At 34.3% G+C, this 12530-nt stretch overlaps 1 protein-coding gene across 1 annotated transcript; it reads right to left on the bottom strand.

Moving 5' to 3' along the window:
• Nucleotides 1-4562: 4562 nt before the first annotated feature.
• On the bottom strand, nucleotides 4563-5621 carry LOC145086240 (thaumatin-like protein 1b). The gene is made up of 2 exons (XM_079023988.1): nucleotides 5507-5621; nucleotides 4563-5384 (listed from the first exon to the last, which is right to left on the bottom strand). Exons 1-2 carry the CDS (start codon nucleotides 5556-5558, stop codon nucleotides 4720-4722), a joined length of 717 nt encoding a protein of 238 aa, XP_078880114.1. The 5' UTR covers nucleotides 5559-5621; the 3' UTR covers nucleotides 4563-4719.
• Nucleotides 5622-12530: the final 6909 nt, after the last annotated feature.

Here is a 12530-nt window from a genome sequence, read left to right as displayed (position 1 = left end):
CAGGAGAGAGGTTGCACATGAGTTTTGTGCAACTCTGTTATTCCAAAACTCTGTGATATTAGAGTTCATTCTGGGAATAAAATATTTTCTGCCAAAAATCCCAGGACTATATATAGGATTCTGAACCAAATTATTCATTAGTTACATTTCCAACTAGAGAAAAAGCCGAATTCTCTCTCAAGGATATTCGGACTTTTGTTCCAGAAAGTGAGTACTTCTATCTAGTGTTGTTTTAAAGCTTCCTATGTGCTTAATACACTAGAAATTATAGGAAAACACCAAGATCTGTGAGTTTACTGCCCAAGAACACCTTAGGGAGTAAACTCCATTTTAAGGGACAAAGTGTGGCCAATGTCCCCCTAAACCTTGGAAACCGAACATGGGACAAACCTTGACATGTTTAGGCATCAAAATCATTTAAAATCAAGGACCAAAAGTGAGTTCACGGCCAAGGAAGTTCTTGGGCCTTGAACTCCATTTTAGGGTGTCAAAATGCCCTAAATGCCACCCTTAACCCAAGAGACTAGCATAGCCTCTTACCTTGATGTGTCTAAGACCCAAAACAACCAAAATACCAACACCCACAAGTGTTTACGGCCGCAAACACATGACCAAATGGTCTATGGGCCGAAAACTCAAATTAGGGGTGTTTTGATGCCACAAACACTTCCTAAGGATTAGGCATGAATTTAGAATGCTTCCTTATGACCTTTAAGACCCTCATAAACATATATGGCCATGAGTTTATGGTTGTAAACTCATTTGGGCCGTGAACACCTCAAAAGTTCCAAAAGAAGTGGTCTTTCTCACCCTAGGCTAGAGCTAATGTCCCTAAATAATTCCCTAGCTTTCATACTTGCACTAACCCATGAGTAACCATGAGTTTACGGCCGTAAACTCCCTTGGGCCGTGAACTCATGGTAGTAAACTCATATAAGTGCCTTTATACCCTCCTATGTTGAATCACATGTGATTCCAACACTTGGTTAAGGTTTTCCTAGTCCCGGAAGGTGTTTCTTTTCATATAGTTGTTGTAAACACTATATTCATGTCATTATGTGTCCTTAAATATCATTTAGGACTTATTGTGTCTTGAGACTTCATTCGTGAAACTTCTCATCCTTACACGCATACCCGTTTGAATCACCCACATCAGGTGAGTTCATACCCCGTAATGAATCTTTTAACTATTTTAATTGTTTTAAGGGGGGAATACAAGTTGAACACAATGTTAATTATGTAAATGTTTGTTATAAATATCTTCCAAAATGTTACTTATGTTATTTATAAGTTCTTAAAACATTTCAAAACTCTTTTAAAGGTTATGTTACTTTGGAGTTATACAAAACTCCATTTTTAAAGTATAAGCATAACTTTGTAGATAAATGAGTCTTTTTAGTAACAGTCTAGTTAGAGCATTAGTAAGCTATTATAGGTATAGTTTAAGAGAATGCCATTCATTACTTCTAGTACAATGAAGCACATACAGAACATAACAGAACAGAACATAACAAAACAAAACAGAACAGAACATAACAGAACATAATAAGGTGCTATAGCATGGAACAATTTCAGGATCTAACTATACCAATGAATCACAACGCATTGTGGTAGTTATATTGGGTATACTTGATCACATAAATTTAATGTGGATAACGTGGCCTAGCAACTCTTTGCGAAAGTCAACCTTGATTTCCAGAATCTCTCGTAGGGAGAGTGTTTAGTATGGAAATTCTTATCACGTTATGACCGTAATAAAACACACATATATTTTTAGGTTGTTAGTACCTCCGTATGTCATTATAAACGACATCAGGGTACTCATTTCTCCCATTACTTTCATAAACTGTCGGTAACACTTGAAGGTTGATCTATTATCTAATCGAGATAAGTTATAAACTACGGAGAACGTACTTTTCAGTTGACAAAGGAACAGTAGAGTCTTGGTAGAAGAATGCTTTCATAACAGTAGAGTCTTGGTAGAAGACTGCTTTCAAACAATCGAGTCTTAGTAGAAGGCTACTTTTAAAAGTTAGGACCATAATGCTAATCTTATGATTCCTTAATGTATACACTATAGGATACATATATGCTAATAGATTCCGACAGCTAATAGGAAGTGTGTTTTCCGCCTCATTGCCTGTTCTCGTTGGATTGGGGTCTTGAAGTGAGTTCCCACAATCTATTATCTACCCGAATGTATTTATATTTATGCTTAGTATACATTAAGTCATCATAAGGGTACCAAGTATGGATCAGGTTATAACACATAGTCAAAGCATAATTTTTCTAGTACAGAACTTACTTATCAAAGTCAGTGTTTTTGATAGACAAAACTAGAGATTTCCCAGAAAGGGCTTATTCCATTTTATTAAGCAGTACAGTTTTAAAAGACTTGAAGTGAGTTAACTCTATAATACCTTAGTTTATACACCATGTTTATATATAGAACTAATATCCGATAGCTAGTTAAATGTTTGTTTTCCCCCGACGTCCTGTTCTCGTTGGATTGTGGGCTGAGGGCAGATTCCCCCAATTAGCTATCTACCCGATATCAGATTATATATAGCAGTATAAACAAAGCTATTATAAAAGTAATCACCGTAGTCATTATTTTACTATAAGAAATATAGGTTTTCTTAAGAGAGCTCTCCATTAGATATAAAGGAACCATTACAAATAACTCCATGAGTACCAAGTGAATACACCAAGATTATATATGACAACGATCTAACAACCAATGGAATGTGTGCTATCCGCCTTACTTATTGTTCCCCGTTGGGTTGTGAGTTTAGGGCAGATGCGCACAATCGATTGTTTGTTTACTCTAAGTATATATATAACTTGTACCCACTTAGTACGCATAGAAAGGCTTGTAGTGTCATTTTACTTAACTTCCATTAAAGAAGGAAATATAGGATTTTCTAGAGGAACAGGCGAAGTTTTCAAAACAAAACTTACAGCTTACATCACTTTTACATATACATTTTCAACAACATTTCACAGCTTACTCACATCACTAAAATCTTATGAACTCACCAGCTTAATTGTTGATCAACTCTTTCAAATAACTTGTATTCTCAGGAGACTATTAGACAGGTGCTTGTGCTGGGGATTTAGAAGATGAAGCATTTCAGCTTCAAGACTTATTTTGTTATTTGTGTATGAATTCTATGTTTTGTGAACACACTTTGTAAACACTTTCTTTTGAAATGAAATGGTTGTTTATTACTTGCTTACCATATACATATCTCGTGATACTTAACATGACGTCCTCCACCCCCGAACGTTTCTGCCGTTCCGGTTTTGGGGTGTGACAGTAGGTGTTACATCATTCGAGATATTTTATGGTGAAAGGTTAAACCTTGAAGTCTTGAAAGTATTTAGTTGTGTTATATATGAAAGTGTAGTCTCATAAAACTTGAAGAAGTTTGATGGTAGGTCACGACCATTGGTGTATTTTGGAAAGAAACCCAATTCGAGAGGATTTCGGTTATATAGTCCGTGGGAAAATAAAATAATTATAAGTGCCTATGCAATTTGTGATGAAAATAAGACATGACAATGGGATAATGAAACCGAAAATCACGATGGAAATGGACCGGGTACAATTACATTGTTGTGGAGTAATGATCAAGCAGCACAAGATAATGGTGGTTCAGATCCAATTGGAACCAAAACTGAACAATTCACGGATCTGGCCTAAACCGATGACATTGCTCACGATAATAGCAGCCCATTGCAACCTGTTGATGATCATAATAACATGTAAGTTTCGTCCCACACCGCTGTTCTACTCAAACTACAGTGTTGCCAAGAAAATTAAATGAGTACGAGCTTAATGTGGATCATTTAATGTTGTCATTCTATGAAGAACCAAAGAATTATAAGGAAGCCAAAACGAACAAAAATTGGCTCGATATTACGAAGGCCTTAGCTCGGATAAGGTTCACAAAGATGAGATCGTTTCTTGGTGCGCAAGAATTACCGTCGACTCATAAATTCAAGAGGTGATTGTTGGAGAATTAATCTAAGTCCAATAAGGCAATTAGCGTGTTTGGATCAAATCACAAGAACTTGGACTGTTGTCCAAGGTTTACAAGTCTTCCTTGAGCCATAAGGAATGCTTATATGGAAAGTATTAAGGAATCCTACTTCAATGGTAGTAAGATATGTTTAGTATAAATTAGATAGGATCATGTATTGTCTGCTATGAGGTTGAAGTTTTAGAGTTATGTTTCTTCAATAAAGTCAGAAATGAGTTTTGGTGAAGTTTTAGAGTTATGTTTCTTCAATAAAGTCAGAAATGAGTTTTGGAATTCCTGTTTTCTGCGTTTCTTTTCTTTCATAAACCACTTAGATATAAAAGGTTAAAAGTTTCGTATTTTTCATGAGCATATCTGAGATTATCCAACATATATACATGAGTTCCAAGTGCAAATGATCATTTATGTTCTTTTGTCAACAAGGAAGCATAATGATCATTTCTGGTCTTTTGTCAAGAAGGAAGCATGAACATATTTCAACTATGATATCTTCTAAAAATGTCTATTTAACTAGAATTAGATAAAAGTATCGTACTGATATGATTTATTAACCAACTAGGTTACATTTATTTTATGTAGTTGATTTATTAATCAACTAGTTTACATTTATTTTATGTTGATTTATTAATCAACTAGTTTACAAATATTTTATGCCAATATGATAATTAATACATCAAGGGCAGAATGTAATTAGATAATCAGGCCCCGTAGGGCACGTAAAAGTGCTTGACTTATCGTCGTAGGCATAACTATAAGCCTTCGGGCAAAGATTTTCGAAAAACTGGGAATAATTAGTTGGCGGGCATGTCTCCGGTGTATTGTAGGCGCCAGTGCAACAATATTGCGGCTCGTTAAACGCCAGACATGCACTTTTGCACCCGATTGTGCCACCGGATCCATCCTTGACAACCAACTCTGATGGGCAGCTAGCGTTTATGTCAACAGGACACTCGGTGGTTGGACAACCCCCGCCTTGTGGAACCACAGAAACCGGTAGATTAAAACCATCAACAAGGCTAACATCGTAAAAGTCTGTAGAACTCGCATCTGCTAAGGTGAACTCAACTAGGGTTGCAGGTGGGGCTGCACCAGCACCGTTGCATTCTACTTGACCAGAACCACAGTCTCCGCTGCTGCAACTGTATCTTCCGCCATTATTTGAACAGCCGAACCGAGCCCATAGTCGACCAGACCATGATGGCGTCATGTTAATGGAGTTTGAGGCCTGAGGCTGCAGTTCAAATCCTGTTGTCACTGGTGTTCCAGTACTGGTCAAAGTGCCTGGTGCAATGGTGTATGGGCAATTGTTTTTTATTGTGAAGACCGTTGAATGAACACCTGCAAAATATTTGATTTAATAAGCGTGATATGCATGAAAAATCACATATCCAACGATCAACAAAGATCAAAACCATGTGTATTGTATGTAGATTTATGCATGCAAAAAACTAAAATGTTACCATAAATTAAACTGATGGATAGGAAAAGGAAGAAGAGATGATGAATCGCCATGTTGAGTACGTTTGTTGAAGTTATATGACAATGGTTGAAGGGAGCTTGGGTTTTATAGGAGGAAGTAGCTGTATTAATTAGAAATGGACACTACAACGACAAGCTATAGATTTAATAATAATAATAATAATAATAATAATAATAATAATAATAATAATAATAAAATAATCAAAATAACAGTAATAATAATAATAATAATAATAATAATAATAATAATAATAATAATAAGCTCCGTTCCGGTCAGTAACAGTGCATTCCTTCGGTAATTTCCAATGTAATTTTACCGTCGGTGATCTGTAGTTAATTATTCCTCCATTTTATTTTTCTTGTAATGAAAATATTTAAGTTCTTAGAATAAATTATATCATGACAAATTCAAATCCGGTTAATCATTTCAAATTTGGACGATCTCTTATATGCAGGTCCGTCCTAAAGGATGAGCGATAGAGGCAACCGTCCAATACAAATCTTTTAAAACGGTCTAAAATTTTTATTGACTTTATTAATGATATGTTAGAAAAGATCGATCTGAAGATATCATTAATGATTTTTTATCTAAAAAATGAAGAAGATTATTTTTCTTTTAAGTATATGGATTTTTATAATCAAAAATATTATATTTATAAGTTAGTATACATAATTTTATTTTAATTCACTACAAGAAATACAATCATTAGCGGCGACGCCAATAGCGGCGACACCTATTTTTAGCGGCGACAATTCAAATTGTCGCCGCTAAAAATAGGTGTCGCCGCTATTGGCGTCGCCGCTAATGACTGTAGACACGGATCCGCGCTTTCACGTTCTGGTAAATTAAGACCGTTCGATCGTGTTTCTAATCCAACGGCGAGGATAATCGAAGAATACATAAAAGCAATACCGGCGACAAAAGTCGCCGCTAAAGACCTAACCGAGTCGCCGCTAGTTGTCAAAAAAAATCGCACGGTAATGTTTCCCTCCTAAGTGTCGCCGGTATTGAAGGAAATCGCCGCTAAAGCCAAAATTGTCGCTGGTAAAGGCGTCGCCGCTAAAGGTCGACACACTTAACCCCAAAAACGTCGATCTTTTCCCATTTTCTCTTCTGTTTCATTGCAAATCTCATTTCTTTCTCTCGTCTACATCGCTTCCTTCAGCACTTTCGTCGATTAGAGTGGGATATTGTCACAGTTAGCAATTTTGGGTGAAGATACCATTGGTGGGCAAGGATTTTCCGGTGAGGACCAAGCTTTTTCCGGCGAGACCAAGGATTTTCCGGCGAAACCAAGCTTTTCCAGGTAAATTTCCAGTCCATTTTCTCTTGTAACATTGATTTTAAGCTTATTGGAGTGGTTAATTGCAAAAAAATTACAATTTCAGTTTTGTTGATTGTGTTCCCGACCACCACCCGCCACTACCGCCACCACTGGACCACCACACGCCACCATACGCCACCATAGGTTCTATTACTTCTATTTATTGTGACTGGGTATTTTGTATATCTGTGGGTATTTTGTATATATGTGTGCATTTGTGTGTATTTTGTATATATGTGTGTGAAATATGTTATATGTGTGTGTATTTCATATATATGTGTGTGAAAATTGTGTGTATTTCATATATGTGTGTATAAAAAATACGTGTATATGTGATTAATGAATGTATGTATTTGTATGCAATTTGGATTGTGTTCATGGTTGTTTTATGTGTATCAAAAGTATGTATATATATGTATATTGTATGTATGTGTGTATTTGTATTTTGTGTGAAATATGTAAACTACAACGTCATAATGGAAAAAAAGAAACAAAAAACAAGTAGGATGCTACAATGTCATTTGGTAATTTTTAGTTTGGTTAAAGTTAATAGGTTAACTTACAAGTTTATAAGTTGTTATTTATTATGTAGTTGGAGAATCTTCGATCAATGTCCAACAATCCGGAGTCAACTGTGGAGCTTATAGGATGGAACAACGGTGACGGGGATGATGACACGTCGTATTAGTTTTATCTTTTATTAGCATTTGTAGTATGACATAAATTTATAAGAATTTTGTTATTTATTTTGGTGTATGTATGATATTATAAAACTTGAATGTTATGTAATCGTGTTTCTGCATTTAATGTATCGGTTTTTCTGCATTTAACGTTATTTTGTATCGGTTTTCGGACAGTCGAGATTGTCTGCTTTTAAAAAAAATAAAAAACGGCAATACCGGCGACACTATTAGCGGCGACATAGGGCATTAGCGGCGACTGGAGCATTAGCGGCGACATTATCATTAGCGGCGACATGTAGCATTAGTGGTGACTTTTTGAGCAATAGCAACGAGGCAGTAGCGACGACTCAATAGCGGCGACTTGTCGCCGGTAAAGCTATTAGCGGCGACTTGGGTGAGCAATAGCAGCGACTTTTGTCGCCACTAATACCCTTTTTTCTTGTAGTGATTGTTGAGTAATTATAAAAAGATTGACGAAATATGTGTATTTTAAGGGTCTTATTCATCTCTCGTCTTGAAACCAAAATGAACGGTTCTGTTTGTATGTAAATAGTATCTAAGCATTTATTGAGCGTGATGTGAAATATTTGTCTGATGTTGAATTTCAAAATCTCTATTTTATTTTTAATCTCTCTCTTTCTCTCTCTCTCTCTCTCTCTCTCTCTATATATATATATATATATATATATATATATATATATATATATATATATATATATATATATATATATATTAATTTATAACCCGTAGGAACCACGGTTATAAAATTAATTAAAATTTTATTTTAAAAATTTAAAATTGTTAATCTATTATTTTAAATAAATTATCAATTAAGAGATATTTTTATTAGTTATGTAAAATTATATTTGTTGATTCAAATAAATATGTGAAATTAATTTTCAATTTATATTAGACAATTTTTATTTGTGAATTAATGTAAACAATAATGTAAAATTGAAAATAAAAAATAAATAGATTGACAAGTAACATCATATTAATGAGGAGGTCTAATATGATGACACACATGGCAAAACAACTACTCTTTTATTAGTATAGAGATATATAAAAGAAATGTGTCTTCCCAAATGAATCAATTTCATTTAGAATTCCGCTCTAGAAGTGCATTAAAAGACGTCATAGTTGCGATAAATACTCAAGAGAAAAGTAAATCCTACTATACGCATAAAAGTCAATTCTAGAATAACCAGCTTGCAATATGATAACAAGTTTTCATTTTTTGTCCACGTTCCTGTTCTCCTAGAAGTTTCACTAACAAACTTTTTTCTACCGGAGATAATCTTAGTTTGATTAGGTCATTAGGATAAGAACAGTGTGGTTTCTCGTGAAGGATTTTCCACCTAACTAATATAGAGGATGAGTCCACGCCATCGTTCACAGACATGTGTTTTGCACTCTTCATTGTCGATTGACCATGATGATATATATTACTTAGAGTTTTTAAGCCTATTTGGATGAACAATGTCGATGACAGGTTTGTTTTTGGGTTGGTGGTAATGCCGGTGATTCAATTGCAGCCATATCCAGGTAGCACATATTGGGTGTTTGGTGGGTTGTGTAACCTGTGACTCTTCGACAACAGATAACAATTTTAAATGTTTTACTTTTAAATAAATATTTTTATCATATATGATAGTTTTCTAGGTTGAAAAAAAATTAATGTGGAAAAAAACACTTAAACTTTTAGGTTTACATGCAACTTAGAAATGCTCTATGTTTTTTTTTATTGATAGTAATAACCTAAGAACATCAAGAAATCATAGAGCGAGACTATGAAATTAACATAAAGATTATGGTTACATAACTTTTGATTATTATAGCAAATAATCAAATCAAATCCTCTTGAAGTTCCATAGAAAACAAACATCAAAAGCTTCGATGTCTTTAATGGCTCACACTTAAACCTTATAATTAGAAGACACTTGAGGAGAGAGGAAGATGTATAATTTCCATTTATAATCTTCCAAGAAGGTGTAGTCACAAAATTGATGCCCAAATACTCTTATTTATGGTTTAGATAACTTAGGGACAAAGCCAAATTTGAATAAATAAATAATAAATTTAATTCCAATTCAAATATTTTTCTTATTAATATCCAAGACGCTTCTGGAACCGTAGAAAAGCTCCAAAAACCGTTCACTCTGATGGTTCTGGAATTACCCTTTTTGTGCAAGTATTGAGCAATTATAATTCATCTCATGTACCTTTAATTAATTTCAATTAATCCCAAATTAATTACAGATTAATTCTGATTAATAATTAAAAAAATTCTAATTTATTTCACTTTAATTTAGTAACCATATAAATTAACAAATCAATTATTTTAACAATTGATTTCATATTAATTTATTAATCACATTATAAATTCATAAACCAACTATCTATTTCCAATTAATATATAAATCATATAATATATTAACAAATCATCTCTTCATAATTTTCAATTAGTTTACTAATTATAAAATAATCTAATAATCATCACTCTATAAAGATCATTCTAATCAAGTTCTAGTTATGAAGGCAACCCGAAAAGAAGTTTGATTCTAATTACAAGAATCTACCAATTTACATACTGAAATAGACACTTTAATCCAACAATCTCCTACTTTGATAAATCTATAACTACAATTGCAACTATAGAACTTGAACTAAACAACAAAGAGTGATTTCTAAAGCCACTACCGAGCTTTGATTCATATCAAACGTTGGCCCTAAGATAAGTGATAAGCTATTCTTTCATTCTACAAGATATCATATGAACCAAGTGATGGATTAAATGATCAACCATATGTTCATTTATTTGTTTCCCGATTTCCCGATTTGTGATCGAATTTCAAACTACAAAATTAAACACATCAATTTAGTCCAGAACATGTGCTTAGTTTTCATAGATCAACTCAAATCATTGGGGGGAGGGCAACAGATATCGGTTTTCCTTCCTCAGGATAAAGGAACGAATTCCGTTGACTATATAGTTAGGCAGTTTACATATCAAATCATACAGAGAATAGCCCTTTACAACATCAAGTTACGAGATGCGTTTATATATCTCTTTTTGAGAATAGATTATATTATCGTCTTAGAATTACTTGTGATTGAATCCATGAAGTAATCCCTAAGCACTGGTTTATCCAATGCTTAAAATATCTATTTTAAGAGTAGTCATGAACATTGTAGCAATTCCAATTGCAATGTCTTAACCTCAATCGACAATCTACATCAAATTCATGATAGTCTTAATTCAATACTTTATGTAAAGTGAAACACAATCATAAATTAATTAACTATGGCATCATACACATTGATTATAACTAAATACCTATTATTTAATCACCATAGAAATTACAAATTTATTTGTTGTATAATGTTTCGAGTAATAAGCTAACCACTTGAATTAAATAACATCATGCATGCCATGTTGTGAATATGCATAGTATGCCTCTCAATGGCCCTTCCATTGTGAATAGATCGACTGGACACTACTCCAATGAGGCTCAATTCACAATTACAAATTCTTATAACTATCTAAGATGTAATGGAATTTCATATTTACATGCATTGTCTTTATGTGATGTCAAGGTTCCAAAGTCGCAGAGACCGAGCCTTCGATATTATAGAATATTTTGCTGGAACTTGTTACTAGAAACAATTCCATGGTTATGATATCTCAAATTCAAGATACACTTCTTGAATACTTCTCTTGAATTAAAGTTTCCATCTCACATGTAGATTCGATAAGCATCTCCCATGATGGAAACATTTCAAATTTCTATATGACCATCAATTCTAACCAATAATCATCTCAATCGAGAAGGTGTCACTATGGTCCTTCTCAAATAATGTTATAATTGTAAATGTCCACATGTAATCTGTTAGGTGATAACAAAAGAAGTTGAGAACTTCAGAAAAATATCAAAACAAACTTCGGTAAAATTGCAGAAATAAAGCTTCTAAAAATGTAAATCAAGTGACCATAATATTTAATGTGGTTCGGTCATGGTGACCTGCATCCACGGGCTAATGAGAGAGAGAGAGGGAGATAGAGAGAGAGAGAAATGATTTTATTAACTTCAAATAATAATTACAATCACACAAAGGTTACACATCACTTGAGCTCTCAAAACAAAAGAATCTCTCTTGCTTACTAACCACTCCAAAGAAGTGTTCTCAACCTCACAATTGTTACTCTCTTGAAATTTTAGCACATTCATAATAATGGAGATATGAGTCTATTGATACTTGAGGGATCATACCTAAACTCCTAATGGGCTAAACCCGTTGGCCTATAGGCCCATGAAATGTGACAACCAATCATATCTCGCCATGTAGCATCTTTTGGAACATTCTTCTATGTCATACAACCTATGAGCATGAAAAATATAAATGATGAAGCACCTTGTGCCATAGTGGAGCATCATGATGTCTAGGTGGCACATCAAGAACACTAATGGCCCAACATCCATCATGGTGGCACAACACGTGTAATCCTCGAGCAATACAAACTTTTGAGCATCCTTGAATGGTCTTGAGCATTATAGAGGACTTCATAGCATACTTGGCTCATCAGGCATACCATGGCTCATCAAGGAACCAAAATGGCCCATCTTGTACCATGATACAACAACATGTGCAAGGATAGTGTAACAAGCATCAATTATGGCACAAGAACTTCTAGGTTCGATAAACATCACCATCTTGGCACAACAACAACATGCATGGCGCAACATACTCCATGGCGCAATTGGAGTACCTCATGGCATAAGAGGGAATAGTTTGGAGCAAGAAGGAGTTCCCTTGGCACAACAACATCCTTCTTGGCCCAAACCTTCAATAGATGGTGCAACAAGGTTCCCTTGTTGCTCCATATCACTTCCAAGTGCTCTAAACCTCTTCCAGATGCTACAAACCCCTTCTATATGATTTATTCCTTTAACACTTGATCTGTTCATTTATCATATGATCCATTCCCTTCTTAGATG

Source organism: Lactuca serriola, chromosome 2 (assembly GCF_051521515.1).
Source record: "Lactuca serriola cultivar US96UC23 chromosome 2, Lser_US96UC23_V15, whole genome shotgun sequence".
In the NCBI taxonomy this organism is placed as follows: Eukaryota; Viridiplantae; Streptophyta; class Magnoliopsida; order Asterales; family Asteraceae; genus Lactuca; species Lactuca serriola.
Note: the sequence above shows the minus strand (reverse complement) of the source record. Positions and strands in the feature narration are given on the sequence as shown.

Bases quoted from the DNA above. Each gene is read 5' to 3' on its own strand.
- LOC145086240 (XM_079023988.1), bottom strand. From the start codon at position 5,558: ATGGCGATTCATCATCTCTTCTTCCTTTTCCTATCCATCAGTTTAATT. The intron at 5,385-5,506 runs GTAACATTTTAG...AATATTTTGCAG, and splicing joins ATCCATCAGTTTAATTTATG to GTGTTCATTCAACGGTCTTC.